Raw genomic sequence first — 19,476 nt, forward strand, 5'->3', positions numbered from 1 at the left:
CTTTGTGTGAGGTATTATTTTTAGCTGCTGGCTTATCTTTCCTTGCTTCGCTGTCGCCGAAACTGACACCAATATCAGTCCTCGTGCTGCAAATACTGGCATACTGTTTATTTTTAAATCTCTACAAGGCTGCTTGTTCCAACCATAAGTAAGACTGGATGTAAACAAGTTTATAACACATTGTGACTCACAGGATTTTCCTATGTGTGTCAGATGTATTTGTCATCTCCCATTTATTCAGTTAAACACCGGCTGTAGCTGAGCGGGAAACTGGAGGCAACAACAGGGAGATCTGGTACATGTGGTGCATTACATTACAAAAGTGGACTTCATTAGCTTTACTTTGTAACCATTTGGCTTTTGATGTGGATAAAAGCTTCTCTGAGAAAAATGAAATCATCTAATGGATGCGCCGCAGATGAACGAATTTCTGAGAAAGCCAAAGATCCCTTGTATCGGGGGCTTATAAAATGTATGAGGGAGTGTTTATGAGTGAAAATAAGAAGGGCTTGTGAAAGGATGAGGAGGAGAGGTCTCCTGTGGGGCAGAAAGATGAAGATGTTATTTTTCCATGATGTCAACCTCAAAGGCTCCCCTGCTACTTGTAACATTGCTGTGGCTGACGGTTAATAAGAGATATGGCCACTGTCCACAAATACAGATAAACTGCATGAATGTGGGAAGGATCCATGCACTGCCTTGCACAGACAGGGCCTTGGCTTATAATCACAATATCGACCTTCACAATATCAGCAGACTGTCTGATGTCGAATTTAGTGTCAAATTTGCTATAATATGAATGCAGTCACATACAATATTTATACTTTTATTCAGTCATAGTGAGCAATGCTTGATTTTTGCAAAGATATGATGCTGTATGCATTTAATTTATTGGATTGTCCATATATTGAGATTTCTGTCTAGTTGTTTCACCCTTAAACATTATTTTATGGAAATTTGTTGAAATATTCCTCACAAACTGATAACATCATATTGAAGTAAATGTACCAGGATAGGAAACCATAAACACAACTTCTGTCTGGTTACTTGAACACATATTACAGGATAAACATAGATGATCACTTTACAGTACTTTATAGATTGCTTCCAAGGAGCCAGACTAATTAAGTGGTTTTGATCAATGGTTCTCCTGGTTTTCTGAAGGTCTTTCAAAGTTACAGTAAACCACAATACACAAGAGTTGGACTGAACATCAGTATCAACGGTTTTATGGAGTGATAAATGCAAGTTAGAAATTTATGGAGAAGGAGATTAGGTGAATAGGTCAACTGTGATTGTGTATCAGAGCTATAATGGTTTTGTATTTTCTAATTAGTTTTTATTATTCCACTTTGACTTAGTTTCCAGAGTTGCATTGCTTGTTTCAGTTCAGTTTTTATTGCTTGAAAATGTTTAGTTTTTGTTGAGTTTTTATTAATTTCGATGTTCGTTTTAGCCTTTTATTGCATGGAGGCACATATGCAGGAGGCACAGTTTAGTCTGAGTTAGTACAGATATTCTAATAAAAACTAAACCTTTTGAAAGAAGTTGACTCTCAATAGTCTCAATAAACAGGTCCGTCAAAGTTTCATCAGCGATTTTTTTACAAGATAAACAAGTACTAAAAGTAAAGATAGCACCTCTTTATTATTATTTTATTTTAATTTTTTTATTATTAATTATTATTTTTTTAAGTTCACAAAATAATTGGTGAAAAGTTAACTAAAACATGCAAACATCTAAAGATGAGCTTTGAATGTCCTTCAAGAAGACTGCTTAAAGAAATTACAAGAGTTCAGGTTGTGTTGAAGAATTGTAAAACTTAAGACTTTTGCATTATAATATGTATATATATGTATATATGTATATATGTATATATATATAAGTTATCATGTTATATGTGGTGTACATGTATATATAAGTATACATATATAAGTGGGAGGGGGATAGGGGAATATGTAATAAAAGTACAAGTATTAATAGAAATGCACAATGTGTCGCTGCACCTGTATAATATATATACTATAATAATATAGTATAGAATATAATATCATACTATATTGTATCTAATCTAACATCCAAACAAAGAACAGAACTCTCCCTATTCCCGACTGTCCACTCACAAAGGCTGAATAAAATCACACAACAAGAAAACATAATAAAACAAACTACTTTAAGTGCCAATTACAAATTTATGCCGCTGTCTGTGAAAAACAAATCATGTAATTGCTGAAATCTATATCTGGTTTGTTTAAACCCAAATATAGATGTGTTGATTGTGTTGATTTTCTCTGTTTCTGCAGCCCTCTACTGATGCCTACGTGAAGGTCTTGGCTGGAGATGAAGTGATCCAAGTCAATGATCAAATAGTGGTGAGTGATACCGTACATACAGCACTTAAGGGCCTAATGCTCTGCACTATATATATGTGTGTGTGTGTGTGTGTGTGTGTGTGGTCCTGTTAGTCTGAGACAGTTCTCCTCCTGCAAAGTCTGAGTGTCTTATACAATAACCTTCACGGTGAAATAACCATCGGTGTTGCTGCCTCAGGTGGGCTGGAGCAGAGTTAACCTTGTGAAGAAGCTGCGTGAGAATCCCAGTGGGGTGACTCTCGTCTTGAAGAAGATCCCTGGATCAGTGCGACCCAACAACTCAGCCCCGCTCATCTCTACACAGGTCCGGGCTCATTAAAATCCTCCTCCACTCACTTCTTCACTCCACAAACTGTACGAACTTTCTTCAAAATAGTCAGTGAATTAAAAAAAAAAAAGCCCCAATGTATTTACCTTTTTATATATTATACAATACTTGTACTTTCCACATAATTTGGAAAACAGACTTCACAGGAAAATTATGCTAAGGCCTGTGAATGACACTTCAAAATCTATAACAATGGCGTCTCAAGCTACTTTCACACTCACACAGTGGCTCTGAACGGCTCTAGACATCTGCGGGAGCTGTATGTGAGAACACAAATGTCCAGCTCAGTTGGATCTAATATTTTTAATGGTCTTTACCCTGCAAGCTCTCTGGTACAAAGTCTGTGTGAGGTCTGATTGAGCCTCTGCGAGAAAAGAGAAGGTAATTGTCCTGTGAATGCACAGCCAGTGAGTGTCACCGTGTCCTGCCACCTGTACGCTCTACTCAGGCTCTAACTTCACCTAAATGAGACAAGAGTATTTCCAGCAGGGAGAATGTGTCTGACCCTGCCATTTGTTTGCTCAACCCCACAAAATGTCATGATTTAATTCTCCTCACGTAGTCTCAAAATTAAAGCTGTGAAATTTATGGCAGATACACTATAGATATATCATGGGGGAAAACTCAAACCTTCCCATTTTTGTAGCAAATCTTCTCAGAAGCTTAGAAAAGGTTATCTATAATGACTGGATGCCAGCATTTAATACAACACATTTTACGCCCTCGCGGTGACTAGAACATTTTTAATGAATTACATTTTTCTCCTCTCTGTCATGCTCATACTTTTAATCATTTGTGAAGCTAAATAGAAGAAACCTCAAAGGCAGCAATATTCTGCTTTCAAGCGTCTGCTGTCTGTGTTCATTTTAGGATAATTACATCCAGGGGTGAGAGTTGAGCGTCAAATCTTCTCTTAGAAACCTGATTGTTTTATATCAGGGGGATTCTTTTATGAGAATCCCCTCTTTGATTTCCGTTTAACCTCATTTGGGATCTATTTCCATAAACACTTGCGCACTCTCAGTAGTCACTATGCCAACTGTTGTTTGTCTTTGAACAACACCCTGAATTACACACTGCATCTGATACAAACGCGCACGCATGCGCGCACGCACGCACGCACGCACGCACGGTGAGCATTTCACACCCCCCTCGTGACCATCACCGTGCTAATCTCAGATCTAGCTGGCGGCATAGGGTGAGAAAAACATTTAAAAGATGTGAATCAGCTGAGTGTATAAACTCCATATTGTCCTCAGAAGATGCCCTGCTTTTCTTCCAAGAGCTTCGCCGGCTGTGTGTGTAGAGTTGTGTGCACGCGGAGTCTGTGTGTGTGTGTGTTTGTTTGCGTTGCCGTCTTGTCTGCTAAGCCACAGAGCACGCAGATGGCAGAGCATAGGAGAAGGTTGCAATTAGAGTCTACCGTGACATCCAGCTTCTTAACCCTCCGCCAACCCCTAAATGCAGACAGTTCAACCTGCACACTCACACGCTGTTGTGTTTTCAGAAAGAAGAGGACAAGGAGGAGAAATCAGAGGAGGAAGAAGAAAAGGACGAGGAAGAGGGTCCACGGCATTCATTACTCAAGAGAGTGGCAGCATCTGTCAGGTCCTTGTCTTTCAGCTGAGGGCATTCATTTGCTTGTCCTTTAATAAGATAGAACTTAATAACTGCTACTTGTGTTTAATACTCTAAACCATACAGCAGCACCTGGGTTTGTCTCTAAAATAAACATCAAGAAGAAATCCAAGCTCCATTTAAAGTTAGAATAATAGATGTAGATTTCCGAGGGGATGCATGGAATCCCACCTGAAATATAAACCTTTCTACCCCCCAATTTAGAACACGTGCATTTTCCCCCTCAGTAAACATTAAAAAGGAATCGCTTAGAAGAATTGCTGTAACATTAGTCAGCAGCATAACAAGACAAGACGGGTGGCTCTTTTTCCTTCAGCATTGTTTTTGTTGCGTTTTGTTTTTTAGTCGCATTATTTTCTCACCAAAAACATTGCGATTTTGTTTTTTCCTGCTTTCTTTGTGTTTTATTCAGCTTAACGACGTTTGACCTTTCTGGGTCACCACATTGTAAAACCTTAACCCAATAACACAATAAAGTCACCACTGCTCAACAAAGTTTAAAACACTTTATTAAGGCGTAGAAAGTCAAATGTAATGTCCCGCAACTGGGCCCCAAAAGGATAAAGAATCCAAACTTTTGTTTTCAGACATGATGTACATGAAAACATGGTTTAAACATTAACATCTCGTATTTTGTCTATGGAAAGAAAAGGTTTTGTGCATACACCCGAGGCACAATCCACAAATAGTTTGGCCATATTTAGCAACCCAACAAGTGAGAATGCTTTAAGAAAGGTATCATTACATCGCCTAAATGCCTGAGAATAAGAATGAAAGATTAAAAAAATAAATAAACAAGAATGCAAACAATGCAAAATTGAATAAAATATGCAAAATTGTAGACAGACGTCTAAAACTGATTTAAAAAAAATTATAAATTTTTTGCCAATTGTCTAATATTTTCTGAATTTAAATATTCTTTTTTGCTTTTTTTTAAAAAAAAATTGTCAATCACTTTGTTTGCATACATGCATGAGAAGTTGAATACTGATTTGGTTACACAGCATTTACTCAGTAGAGCTGAACATCCCTGAAACCCTTTTGACCTTGTTCATCTGCCAGCACCCGGCAGGTTTCCTATGAGGTCACACTGCAAATTCCACTGCGCGCTCGCAACACAAGACTGACTGGAAATGAGTTAAAAAGAAGAGATGAGGAGAAAGATTAAAAAAATGCAGGGAAAAATTAGTAGACGGGAGGAAAAGAGTGATGAAGAGGCAAACAGGGACAGCGAGAGCTGATGAAGAGCAGGCAGACTCTAGCAAATGGATGGAGTGGGCGGTGATGGTGCCTTGTGGTTGTAAATAATTCTGACACATTCTAATATACAACAGCTACATTTTAAGAAAAAAGGGAGAAACTGGCAAATAAAGTCATATTTTATCTCTTTAAATTACTCTTTTTAAGGACTTGTAGTTTTGTAATGTGCTGTGAATATAAAGTAAGATAAAAATCTGTATTTTCGCAACATGTTTATGTAATTTCCTCGCCGCTCATTCTTTGCTCAATGTTTCTTTTCATTTGGACTTTTAATTTTATAATACCAGATGCTGCATCAGTGGAACCCAAGTGCTTTGACTGATATTTCTATATATTTTGTTACAGACGAGCTGTTCAGGGGCCAGAGGTGCAACAGCAGCCCATGGGACAGGAAGAATCTGAAATATCCTCAGTCAAGGAGCTTGAGGAAAATCTGAGCCTCACTTCATATCAAAGTCGACAGGGGGCGCTTTTAGCACCAGGTAAGACAAATTTGCAAGATTTTGCCTTTTCTTATAACTGATTATATTTTAGTTACTTTGTGTTTTTCTTTTCAGAAGGATTTTAAACTGTTGATTACAACACACAAAGTGTATTATCACGGCATGCCACACTGTAATAGTTTCACTATCATTTGACCTTCTGCACAGAAACCACAATGTAACTGAAGCGCAAAGATGTGGGTTTATTTAGAAACTTCATTGTTTCCCAGCAGGGTCAGAGAGCTTGACAGGTTCAAGGCTCTCACTAAATCGCCTGAGAGACCGCTCGTCCTCGCCTGTAAGAACCAAACAGGACAGAGCTAGCATCAGTTCCTGCCCTGATATGGTGGGACACACGGTGAGGGGAAATTGAGAACATTCACTAACAGTTGTTTTTGTTACAATCCAGGCAATTAATGGTGATTTAATTAAAGTAAGCTTTTAAACACTGAGTGATCGCTGTCTGATTATTTTTTCAGGGGAACAAGGATGGTAAGAAGACCTCCACTAAAGGTACGATTTTCTTTATCACAGGAAAATAAAATAAACAAAACGCTGGAGTGTTTTTGTAATGCCAAAATCAGCCCCAAACTGATAACTCCTCTGTAAGCTGTGGCTTATAGAAGAGTGTCTGTAAGACCAGGAGCACAGCAAATCTCCCTCACCAGGCGTGGCAGATGGACTGGTTGTGCCAGGTTTCTGCCTGTTAAAAAGGAGTTTTTCCTTTCCACTGCTAACAAAGGGCCATCTAATTACTGTGTTTTTCTCTCTATTATTATTATAGTTTCTTAAGCTCACAATATAAAGTGGCTCGAGGCAACTGTTGTTGCCATTTTGTGCCACATGAAATGGTTACAGAATGATAAGCATGTCCAAAATACAACTAAGACTAAAGAAAAACAATGAAAATAAAGCATTGCAAAAGAAAGAAGAGATAAATAGCCAAGAAATACATGCCTAAACAGAAACAAGAGGTAAAATATAATGATTCTTTAACAAAAAAAAAATCCTGACTGAGGATGATTTATTCCACTGAAAACCTGCAGAGTGCCTGAAACTTGTCCTGCAAAGGTTATTGGAAAACCTGATGGGAACAGTATGTACGGGTTAAGCAGTTAGTGAACTGTGTAACACAGTTTCAAATGTGAGAAGCGATGTGAGTTTGTTGGAAGCTTTATGGATGATACTAAGACAACTCAGCTGTGTGATACAGAGATTAAGAGGGTTCAGTTGCTGTGGCAATAATGTAGCAGGAAAGAATAACATGAATTCAGTGCTTGGAATTGCAAGGAAAGATCAAGTCGAATTCTCCCAAAATAAAAACTGCTTCGACTTAAATATTAAAATCGTAAATTTTCTGTGCTTTTATATTTCCTGGAATGGATTTAAAAGGATCTAATACCGGAGACATCGCAAAAGTCCAAAAAAAACCCAAGAAATCCTCAGAAATTGAGTTCACTTATCATGATCATTATCTCCCTTATTTGTCTTTCAGGAAAGACGACGGCTATGAGCCGGCGTCGTGTGTCCTGCCGTGACTTGAGTCACCCCGACTGCGACGGTTGGCTCTGGAAGAAAAGAAAGGAGAGCAGTGTCTTCATTGCACAGAAGTGGCAACGGTTCTGGTTCGTGCTCAACGGGCCTCACATTTACTGGTACAAGAGTCAACAGGTGAGCAAAAAAAAAAAATCAAGAAAAAGGTCATCATCGCTGTTAGTTCATATAATACCTAAAGCACATGATCTGAGTTAGTGCCACATGCAGTATTAACTATCAAAATGTTTTGCATTCATCTAATTGTCAGTGTTACGTTCCCCTGAGGGGTCTAGGCGGTGAGGGGGAAGTAACAAAAAGTGTCCGGGTCAGAAAAAGGAGACAAGAAGGCATAAGGGTTAAATTAAAGAGTTTTATTAAAGTTTCTATTAATACTAACTAAAAGAGACGGACAAGCCGCTATCACCATTTAAGAAAACAAACAAAACTCAGGCGTTGGTCAATAAAGCAAAACGTAAGCCAAAAAGAAAGAGCAGCTCACTAGCTGAAAACCACCAAAAACACACACACACAGCTCACTAGCTGCAAACACCGCAAACACCACAAACACCAAGCTCACTAGCTGTAACCACACTAATGGCACTCTGGCCCAGAGCTCACCTTTCCCTGGGCTTAAATCTCCTTAATTACTGACGAGAGTCAGCTGCGTAAAAGGGAAAGGTGGCACCTCAGGCAGAAGGGGTGGTGGGACACGCCCACACAGGCACCTTCAGGAGGAGGCCCTGCTAGGGCCGTAACACCCCCTCCCATAAATACAAACCCGTGGTTTGTCACATAATTATGATAACCAAAACAACTAATCAAGTCCGTAACCGTTGCATCACCAAATTGCAGGCTTTCCACCTACCAAACCCCATAGCAACGGTTAGGCATTGCCTGCGGAAACTGCCAACCCCATGTCAGTGGGTTCACAACATTGTCAGAGAGTGGCCCCAGACCCTCGAAACAGTGTCCCATGTGATAGCCAGGGCTTTGGACCATCACATGTGGAGAACCCAGCAGGCAGCTAGTGGGCCTTACTGAAACACTTTGCAGACGATTGCTCAGGTCATGGGTACAGGCATGTTGGTTAGTCAGGGGTGCAGGTCTGAGTGGTGGTGTTATACATGATCTGTCCACCTGTAGGTCATTTTGAGGAACCGGGACATTGTCAACCAGCAGCAGCAGCAGCAGCAGCTCAGGGCTAGTTGACCTCTTACACTGACCACAGGAGCCCCTTAAACAACTATGCCCCAAGTGTGGTCCTTTGCTGGGCCTGACAACCTTGTCAGTTTGAGAACCACGACTGACTGTTTTCAAATCAGGCCTTCTTCCCTTTTGAAACACTTCCCGCTTAAGTGCCAGTTTCACACAATCAGCAACCACATGGCCAGGCTTGTGGCAGAAGAAACACAGTTTGGGCCTAGATCTTAAAACCATAACTGCATTTGCCTTGTTAGCTGGCCCACTCCTACCTGTCCAGGATGCGCTATGGTGCAGATGGATATCATGTCCTACAGCACTTGCTTTATGAGTCAGCTTAAACTCATCTGCCAGGGCGGCAGCTTGCTGTAAAGTTGAAGCACTCTGTTCACTTAAATGTCTAATTCTCTTCAATTGTATTTCAGGAGGAGAAGGCAGAGGGGTTTCTCAATATATCCAGCTATGGCATAGAAAGCGCCGGAGAGCACAAGAGAAAATAGTAAGAGTGAACCCAGTGATGAGTCACATAATGGTGCCATAATGGAAAGCCATGGTTTAAAACAGCAATTATATTATGTATGCACACAGTGGAGCATTTGTCTTATCTTTATGCAGGTAACTGTGCAATTTCTTAAAGAAAAGGTGTAAAGCAGTCTCATTGGTACTTACAGAAGAGAAAGCAAATAAGAATTTCTCAAGTGAATATGTGTTTCTGCATATTTAGGTCTTCATGTTTGTGACACCCCTGCTCCTTCTCTCTGTTTTCTCCCTACCAGCGTATTCCAAATGTGCCACCCGAAATTTCAGAACTTTATTTTCGCTGCGGACAGTGTCAATGACATGAGCAAGTAAGTTCATACTGTATAATGATATAACAATGTCACAATCGGCTGGTTGTGTCGGGCACTAGCTCGAACACAATGCAGTCATTCATTCCTTTTGCTAACAGTCTGTGTTAGAGGTGGTAAAGTTGTAACAGGTGGTGGTGTTCACTGCCCCCTGCTGGTTGCTTTTTTCAGGCTTCTCTAGTGAGACTGTTATGCATTGTTTAAAGATGTTATCCTCAACATACTCTCACTAGACACTTTATTAGATAGATGCTGCAAGTATCAAGCTGGACTCCCTTTTACATCCCAAAGGTGCTCTATTGAATTGAGATCAGGTGACTGTTGGAGGCCAGTTGTGAGTGCTGTGAACCTGGACACAGACCAGTACAGTACTTAATAATAATAAAGTGTTTAGGTAAATGTGTATGAATATTGGTGACATAGCTTATCCCCTTTTTTTCATCAGATGGATAAACTGTCTGATTACAGCCATACAGAAGCACAAGAAGTTCAACAAAGGCCCAGATAATGAGGAAGGTGTGGAAACATTTCTCTTATGCTTTTAAACATTTACTCTAAATCACTTAATTGTATGTGCACAATAGAATTCATGTTTTCCCATATATTTCCTACGGCATTAGCAATAATGCATCGTGATGTGTGCTGCTTGAGCAAATAAATGGTAGATATAATGATATTTTCGCCATAAAAAATAAGAGCAAAGAAGCAAATTGTCGTCTCATAATTATCTAGTAACACAGAGCATTATTGTTAATTACTGTAGCTTTGCCCATTTACAAATGGCGGTCATGATGCTTCACATTTTAGGTAATGGCATTACACTGACAGCTGTGTTCATTTATAAACAGAGTGTTACAGTGAAACTGAATCAGAGAGCGAATCATCTCCTTCAACCCGCAGGAAAAACAAGGTTAGCTCGGTAAGAGAGTTATATATTGCACAAATAATCATTAAAGCATGCACATACACATCCAGATTACATTCATTTCATATTTATTTTGATTATCTTTCTCAGAAGGTACAGTCCAGCACCCTACCTCTCCCCAAGGGTAAGAACAGGGCGCCATTACCCAGACCTACAGCAGAGGGCAGCAAAGGAACAGGTATTTGTTATGTCACACTGCCTCTCTCTTGCTCTCTTGTTCTCTCAGTAATAAAAAATGTCTTTAATCACAGCGTAATGAGTGTTAATATTTTAAGACTCATTAAGTTTTAATATTCTCCGAGAGAGTAAATAAGATTAATTGTGTTGTTTACTCACCTTTAATCCTGTTTTGGATAGATGGTTCACAACAACTGTGTGACTGTGTTTTTTTCCTGTGTGTTTCCTCACTTCTGTTAGAACCTGGTCAGGTAGATGAGATGGGCATGATGCTAAACAATCTAAAGGAAGGGGGAGTTTCTCTGATCGGCCACGATCAGCCGTTCACGCACGACCACTTCAGGAAGTCATTCATTCGGCGCAACAAAAATCCCATCATCAATGAAAAGGCACTCACGCTCCGAGCTCTGCAAAGCACTCTAAAGGTGAGGAAAGGTCTTATCCAGTCTTACCTTTCCTTGTGTCTGCATGGAAACCCATGCGATTCAGCATTAACTCCAGCAACTGATACACAAAGCTGTGATGGTCCTAGATCAGTGACCCAGTGTTTTCTGTTTTGTATTATTGATCTTTGATTTCTTGATGTGTCTTTGTTAATGCTTAGAGTTTTGGTTCTTGTGTTTAGTGTTTTGTTATATCTATCCGTGTCCTCCCCTAGTGCTCTGTTCGTGTTCCTGAGTTTGTGTTTGTAAAACAGTTTGTAAATTTCCTGTTTTACTTTGAAGGTCTGTGTCTCTTATGTCTAATTAGGTTCAGCTGTGTCCTCCTCTGGTGTGTCATCCCCTTGTGTGTTTATATAGTGTGGTTTCACCCGTGTTCATTGTCGCTCTGTCTGTGTTATTTGGGGAATCTCGGTGTTTTTCCCTGCGTGTCATTCCGTGAGTTATGGTTTCGGGTTTTGCTTGTTTCTAGTTTTCCCAGTTTAGGTTTATCTTTAGTTCTGTTCTCGCTTTTGTTATTTTCACCTTCCAAAATGAAGCTCCTTCGCATCACAGCCAGTGCCCACATTTTGGGTCCTTTCTCACAGCACCACACGACTGCTGCTGCAGCCGTGACAGTAGCAGGTACATTTATCACTGAGTGCATGACAAATGGCTCAGCTGGTGAATTAACCAAGCATCTTAATTTTCGAAAGTTGCTCTGGCAGGAGCTATATAACAAAATTAAAAACTCACCTTTTATTAGTAACTCGCTTTGGCCGTAGGGAACATGGAAAACATGGGTAAAACCACTCCTATTTAAAACTGCAACGCACTGTTTCCCACAGCTTGAAATTCACTCGGTGGTGATGGATGGTGTATATATGACAGATATTCCTTAAACGTCTCACATATTGTGAAATGAGAAAGTCTCATCCAAACACCTTCAAATTCAATACTGTTCTTGCTCAGTATCACAGGTGATTTATACTTCTAGTAAGTCTGTGCCGTAGGTAGATTGTAACTGCAAACCTCTCTGAAACCCTACGCCATAACCTGACGTGCACTTCCCTGGAAATGTAACTACACACCAGTTTTTAAATTAAAGAGTGGGAACCCAGGAGGGGAAAAAAGTCCCATCATTTTATTTATTTCTATTGTGGCTGGCACGTCATGTAAAACTGTCCACATAACCACAAGGTAACTGAGACATAGCAGTGTTGGCCACTTATGCGTTGGCTATGCAAATATTCACTGCAGAAATCTAAATATAGGAAAAGAACATTGCATATATGCGCATACAGAGACTCCTTGATTAAGTAAAGTGTTTGTGCAGGTTTTATGAAATGAGGCATGAATGAAACTTTATCAAGAAACTGTCTTGCTCAGAAAGGTTTTTGTGTTCAAATGGTCAGAGGGTGATATTAAAATTCATCTGCATGGTCGCTGACTGGAATTGCTTTTTCTCCACAGGCCAAAGAAGCGGAGTTGCAGCAGATCAACAAGATCCTGGGCGACTCCGATCTGACACCTTCAAAGTACCGTCAGTGGAAGGAGAACAACGAGGAGCTGTTCAAGGAAATTGAGAAACTGGTCTCGCTCAAGGCCTCCAAAGCAGGGGACCATGCACCTGAGCAGGACACGCCCACTGAAGAGGTTGCCCTAGAAACTGTTGCCAAGGCAACAGCCGCCGCAGAGGCAGAAGGCGCATATAGACTAAGCCTTAGCGATGGGGAGCAGTTAGTCGATGCAGAGCCATCTGACGTTCTTATGGAGATGTCACAAGCGTCTCCGAGCACAGACAGCAGCCCAGTATTAGAACTCTCTCTCGGCTCGCTCCAGGATTCAATAAACAAACAGCTGAGTGAAATGGCACAAAGTGGAGAGAGTTCAGAGAGCTACTTCTTCATTTAAAGCCACACCAGTTCAAAGTTGCTCTGTTTAATAACAGTTAATAATGTTAGACAAATGAAAGCTTTTCTTCATGCAACAACGTGAGACAGCGCAGAGGTTTTTTTTCATTAGGAGCAGTTAAAAGTTGTATTAAAAATGGCCACAAAATCAAACATTTTTAAATCAAACATGTCAGTGAAATACATCAATGCATCCTTGTTTGTCTTTTTGTTTAGGAAACAAATTTCGATAAATGACGAGTTTACAACAGCAAAGAGAACATGAAATTACCAAGTGTCACAGTCTCAGTTTGGTATATATTTATATAATTTTAAAATTATCATTCTTCTTCTTCTGTGGTTAAAAATACCATCAAGTATGACTTTGCTTGGAACTTGTGATATAAGTTGTACCTTTTGCAATGTGATATGTATGTACAGTTTTACTATAAATACTCTATGTATTTGTTTATTGACATTACCTTAATAAAGGTCCATGTGAATAATTTTGTACACAACTTTTACTCCAGAAACACTGCTATTGCTCATCTGGGTAAGTCCTTTTCAAACTCCCTTCATGACCTTAATGAGAACCTTTCACCAAAAATTATATATTTAATGAACTTAAACCTCCTAAGACCTGAACTCTTTCATGGCATGCATTTTTAATTTCTCTTTGGGCTGATTGAGACCTGTTGAATGTAAAAACAAAGAAATATCTTTTTATCTGATTTTGCTCTTCAAGGGCCTGATATGCACCTATGAGGTCACTCGTTTTCAATTTCAATAGAACAGTGGCAGTATAATGTCCTCGTAAGTGGATATCCAGCCCTTGTAGAGCAAAATTTAGTATTGTGGTCTAGACAACCCAAAATTTGGACACCAGGTCCTAGATCCTAGGAGAATAAAGAAGAGCTGCGTGACAGCCGAGTTTCTCGATTACCTTTTGCCTGGATCTGCTGTAAATGCACTAAGACAGATGATGTCTTCCTGAATACTAAGACATCCCATGCGACCCTGCTGCTTTAAACTGTAACCTTCACTTGCTCAATTAAAAAAAGAGAGTGTAACGATCACTGAAGAGTGTTGTGATGTTTTGTGATTTCCCACAACTGAGTGGAAGATAACTGCCCAGACTTCTAAATGTGTGTGTCTGTCTTCAGTGCATGAATTTCACCCTGAGGAGGCTCCTTACACCCTCCTCTGTGTCTGAGACCTCTTTTAAGCCGTCCACTGACGTTCACTACTAAGTAGATAAAATGTTTATTTATGAGCTACTTGTTCTGTGCGAGCGGGTCTCAAAGACCTGCGTTCTCAACCATGATGTGAATTTCTCTCCTCTCCTGAGGTTGTTTGTTGCCAGCTGAAGAGATTGAATAGGTTATTCTCACATCGGATTGCGATCTCTCCACGTGGCTCCAGGCGGCATTCACATCTAACATCTATTCACATAATGTTGCTTGGTTTAAATGCAGTGAACATGTCTGCCGTGCAATATGTGAGATGATCACTCTGGCTCTCGGCCTCGTCTTAAGACAAATAATGTGAATTTATTTCCATATTAAACATGTAAATGTATTTAGCTTCCAAAGTTATCTTCATAAGTGCATGTGCTCCTATTTCCTGATTTCTTTTTTCTTCATTGCAGCATAACCTAAAGAAATAAATGCAACAGATTGTGATAAATAGTTTTTTATTTAGTGCAACAAATATGAGCACGAAATGACAACACAAACAAGTCATTTGCAAGGAATAGAAAATACCCTTTTGTATATCCTCCTGTGATGCCTTCTTTAATATTTGTAGTGCTCATCTTATTCCAGAAATATAATGAAAGCTCCTCCTGTGCTCAAGAGCAGCAAATTCATCAACAAAACAGGATATCACATATAAATGTAAATCTTTTTTTTTTTGTTAACAACCAGCTTAATACAGATGAAACCGAGTGTGATGATCTTAAGAATTTAAGCTATTTTTTTAGGCTTCTGCTGGCATCATCTATGATTCACAGTTCTGTTCAGACAATTTTCATCTTACAAATGCATGGCTACAACATAAAGGCAACACAAAGCAATACTTCAATTGTATTTCACCACATGTTGCATTTAAAAGCAGCGTGATGTTGAATCTTTTTCTAACGTGACATTCATCCATTTGTTTTTATTTACACCCCCAGATCATGTTTGTTCCTGTGTTAAAGGAGAGCTACATCCATTATGTTTAAACCTGCATGACAGTTCATTACTAAGCAGCAATGTCTGGTAGTCCACAGTCATTTATGAATTTATGACTTTTCATTACATAAGCTACAAACTGAAAGGATAAAAATGGGTTTAGAAAGTGCCCTTAATGCTATTTTTTTTTCTCTTTTCTGTCCACGCTTTCTTAAAGTTTAAAATGTTGGACAAGCTTCTAACAACTAACTTCATATACATCCATGTCAGGCTTGTTGGTCATTTCTGGACATGAGTGGCAGGGAGAGACAGATAGCTCATGCCTAGATGGGCAGGTTGGGCATCGTGGTCGTTTGAAACTGAAAAGCAAAGCGGCGCCTCCCAACACCTGTAGACACGAACCCAGCCACCCAAAGTAAAGAGAGCCAGCTGGATGCAAGTTGAGGTGTGGGTACCGTGGGTTATGAATCCTTTGACTTGGATCCATCCCGAGTCTTTTAAGGTTGTGGGTGTAAACCCCTAACGCAGTCAGGCTCAGCAGCCCTGCTGTCACCACCAGAAGTCCTCCTGAGGCTGCTACACCTCTTAGAGGGAGATCTGCCCAGCACCGGACCCCGATGCAAGCCAGGACAATGCCAGTGCCACACAGGAACAAGGAGGTTAGCACCAAACCCTGTGCCAGACGAACCCTGGGGTCTCTCTGATACGGACCAGCCACAGGCCAGCACTGCCTCAAGTCAGAGCGCTCCACCTGCAGGCAGCTCTCCCATAGTCCATCAGAGCGCAACAAGATCAGTGCCTCCACTGAACTGGACCTGGTCCCATGACTTTTTGTTCCTGACCGGAGCAGACTTCCCGGTCCTGCCATTCCCAAACGTGCCTGTCCCTCTCTCCACTGGGGGGTGATGGCAGCAGTGAAGACTAGGACCAAACCCAAGGGGGCAAAAACAATCCCCATCACCATGGAGGCTGGAGTGTGCATCTTTTGTTCTCACAAATCCAGCTTGTCAGGAATGAAAAATAGTACAGTACCAGTGTTCAGTACGCTACAAATATTTTACAAAAGACAAATAACAGTGGTTGTTTCTCCAGACAGAGACATCGCCTGCTGGTCAAATCTTGGCATGGTTTACTCTGCTCTAAAAGAAGAAGAAGAAGAAGAACAGTTAGATAAAATCCTGTGTTTTAAAAAAAATCAGTTTGTGTCACAAACATCTCCTCCACTTTCTGACAAGAAACACAAAGAGCTTTAGAGAGCTATAAATAAGACTGTGGCAAATGCAAAGACAGTCACTACAACGATCACAGCATTAAAGATTTAACACGATAAAATAAGAAAAAAGCTCGTCCAGTACCTCTTAAACGAAAGTCTCCTGTGTTTAATCTGCAGGCTCTTCATTCTGACTGTCTGAGTGAAAGAGAAAGTCAATGTGATGATGAGAGACAGAGAAAAGCAGAGGCAGAGCTGAAGTGGAGTAAACACAAGTGCACGAGCAGACGGAGAAAGCAGAAGGAGGTTTGGCTTCAATGCTCCTGCGCTGGACAGGGGAAAAAAAACACACACAAAAACCCAGAGCAGTCGATGGCTGCCTCTGTTGCTAGGATACAATAACCTGGCCAGGCTCAACGTGGCAGTATGCGTGTGCGGTTGTGTTTATCACAAGACTCCTCTCTGCACAAGATGTGATGATCTCATGTGTACAAATGGTACAAATGTTGGCATACTTGAGTTTAGTGTGCGCGCGCGCGCGTGTGTGTGTGATGAGTGTGCCACTATTTTTTTTAATGTTTGAGGATTGATGGCCAGCTGTGACCTTGGAAGAATTCAGTCGGGTTAGTAATTATGTCAGGCCACTGTTTGAATGCAGAGTGAGTCTCAGACAGAACAGGAAAGAATGTCCCAGGAGAAGAGGACAGAGTGAAGACGTAAGTGAATCATGCACACAAACAAGCCGGACATCTCTGTTAAACGAACAACGTCTGCAAATATGTTATGATGACAATGCTGTAAGACATAGCTCACTGTGTTTCTGCAAAGGAGGACGACTAGAAATGTTGAGGCTGTTTCTTATAATAATAATAATAATAATAATAATAATAATAATAATAATAATAATAATAATAATAAGCTGTATAAAAGGGAGAGGCTTCCCATATGGAAACTAAATAGTACTTTTCTAACTTTCTAAGTAACATTATGTTAAAAATACAGCATAAACATTTGCAGGTTCTTTTCTCATTTCATTTCCACATGGGTTTATGCCTCACACAGAAAATTATTATACCAAGCGAAATGTGTTTACACAAAAAAGTTTTTAACAAAGAAAAGTATTTTTATCTAAGGCACATGATGATACAATGTCACAAAACATGCAAGCTGTTAGTGAGCTGTACACATAAGAATGCAAACATTTAAAAAGTAAAAAAAAAAGTGCAACTATAGTTTAACATATTAGATATTACACAGATTCTTATCCATTATTAATTGTTTAATCTTTTCTTTATTAATTACAAATGATAATTAATAACTTACAGGAAGATATTGATCCAACAGCAATCACATTTGTAAATCTGACCTATAATTGATGGCGAGATATTACTTCCAGCAATGTCGCTTGGGAGCTGATGACATAGCGTGACTGAGTCAGTCTTGTTCCTCTTTAATTTAATTGGAGATTACACTTTGCAAAGAAGCAGCAGTGGGCAGGAAAGGACAGAACGTACTAGAAAAATATTGTTTTAAATGTGCAGAGACAATTGTAGAATTTAGAGTAGAAATTTTGCATGAGAATGCATGTCTGGATGCGGATGCGGGACACAGGATAGGATTGTAGCTTCATAAACGCAAATATCACCCGATTGACTTTAGTGACATGACATAAAAACATAGAAGATGACAGAGACAAGAATCAAAGCTCTGAGCCACCTGTGAGGGCTTTCATGTGCACCACAAAGTCTCACTTAGGTATGAATTATGTTCTATACACACTTGTTACTCTTGCAGCTGTCGCATTGCCAAGTCCATTGATTACTGCCACTGTAATGACTGTAAATGCAGTGCAGCTCCCTGAGGTGCTTGATTAGGTTTGATGCAGAAAAGAAAGACATAAAGAGGCCAGTCATGAGCCAAAAAATTCTAAGCATGCAGTACATTTTTGATAGCATTTTCCTTCATGAAGGCGTATTTGGAGCAAATACAAACACATGCACGCACACCGACACAGTCCATGAAGTAACAGTCACTTACCATTCAGGAGGGGTTGTTTGTATCTCACTGCAGATCGCTGGTTGCCTCCCTGCTGTCGTCTGAATGGCTAACATGTTTCTCTCTGTGGGAGCAGATGGTGTGATGACTTCTTTATTGTTCTTTCTCCCTCTTTCTTCTCATCTGCCCTTGCTTTAAAAATTTCTCCACTTGCCTCTGCAATAATTTCCTCTGTCTTCATGTCTGTGTCCTTGTGTCTGCCCCCTCCTCTTTTTTTCCCCCCTGGCTGCTTCCTCAGCTGTCTGCTTCTCTTCCCCGCTATCCCACTTTCTCTCTGGATGTGTTTCTCTCTTTGACTTGCCGATGTCTGTGTTATATCTAGGACAGTCCCTCCCTGCTTTTCCCTGTCGCTGTTGCCAAGTAGGGAATGTGGGGAGCTTTCTGAGTAATACCAACACTTCAATCTGCCTGTTTTCGACCACATAGAGGTGTTCGAAAATCAAAATCTGACTGCTTATTGTTTGCCTTTTTATGAAACCTGTTTTGTTTTGAGAACACGGACATAGGGACACAAGCTTGCACAATCACTCGCACACTGGCAGGTGTCCCAATTTATGTGGGACTGCAGAGCATTTTTATCCTTTTTCCTTCATGCCACATTTTGATTGGCTGAAACATGAAGTAAACACTGCAAGACAGACACTGCAAAAGGGAAGAGAAGGCAGTCATAGTGGTCAAAGGGTAGCTTAACCTGTAGGTGTCTTTGGCTGGATACACTTTGAACATGGAAAGGTGTGAGCCACTAAAAAGTCACAGTTTGTGGAGATGCATTGGAGAAATACTGTATGATGGAAACGACTACAAACCTAGAAATGTCTTATAACTGAAAGTTGATTGTTAGAGTTTTAATGTCAAAAAGAGATGCATACAGCTGCAACCCCAATAAAGCCTCAGGACAAAGAAGTTCCGTCACATGCCAGATCTATAACCTTTTCAGCTTGTGTGAAAAAACTACATCCA

General features: G+C 40.2%; 2 protein-coding genes across 5 annotated transcripts in view; one reads left to right on the plus strand and one right to left on the minus strand.

Moving 5' to 3' along the window:
* Positions 1-14,697, plus strand: part of cnksr1 (connector enhancer of kinase suppressor of Ras 1) — a 30,230-nt gene extending 15,533 nt beyond the window's left edge. Inside the window, exons 8-21 of one of the 3 annotated variants that reach the window (XM_084915517.1) lie at positions 2,304-2,372; positions 2,551-2,676; positions 4,208-4,308; positions 5,944-6,080; positions 6,311-6,438; positions 6,560-6,593; positions 7,576-7,751; positions 9,242-9,315; positions 9,593-9,664; positions 10,110-10,180; positions 10,513-10,583; positions 10,680-10,767; positions 11,007-11,191; positions 12,659-14,697. In XM_084915517.1, the coding sequence (XP_084771643.1) occupies positions 2,304-2,372; positions 2,551-2,676; positions 4,208-4,308; positions 5,944-6,080; positions 6,311-6,438; positions 6,560-6,593; positions 7,576-7,751; positions 9,242-9,315; positions 9,593-9,664; positions 10,110-10,180; positions 10,513-10,583; positions 10,680-10,767; positions 11,007-11,191; positions 12,659-13,099 (1,773 nt within the window). In that variant the 3' untranslated portion in view covers positions 13,100-14,697. The remainder of the gene's footprint in view (positions 1-2,303; positions 2,373-2,550; positions 2,677-4,207; positions 4,309-5,943; positions 6,081-6,310; positions 6,439-6,559; positions 6,594-7,575; positions 7,752-9,241; positions 9,316-9,592; positions 9,665-10,109; positions 10,181-10,512; positions 10,584-10,679; positions 10,768-11,006; positions 11,192-12,658) is intronic. The other 2 variants (XM_084915519.1, XM_084915518.1) reach the window with 2 other exon arrangements.
* Positions 14,698-14,753: 56 nt separating this feature from the next.
* cldn23l (claudin 23-like) lies at positions 14,754-19,000 on the minus strand. Of its 2 annotated transcripts, none has more exons than XM_084915523.1 (3): positions 18,499-19,000; positions 16,607-16,659; positions 14,754-16,390 (listed from the first exon to the last, which is right to left on the minus strand). In XM_084915523.1, the coding sequence occupies exon 3, from the start codon at positions 16,231-16,233 to the stop codon at positions 15,490-15,492; it is 744 nt and encodes a 247-aa protein (XP_084771649.1). In that variant the 5' UTR covers positions 16,234-16,390; positions 16,607-16,659; positions 18,499-19,000; the 3' UTR covers positions 14,754-15,489. The 2 variants fall into 2 exon arrangements, with proteins under 2 accessions (XP_084771649.1, XP_084771650.1); XM_084915524.1 differs by having other exon boundaries at positions 16,607-18,326.
* Between the last annotated feature and the right edge of the window lie 476 nt (positions 19,001-19,476).

The sequence above is a fragment of the Perissodus microlepis genome, chromosome 19, assembly GCF_051167445.1.
Source record: "Perissodus microlepis isolate ML-2025 ecotype Zambia chromosome 19, ASM5116744v1, whole genome shotgun sequence".
Taxonomy (NCBI): domain Eukaryota; kingdom Metazoa; phylum Chordata; class Actinopteri; order Cichliformes; family Cichlidae; genus Perissodus; species Perissodus microlepis.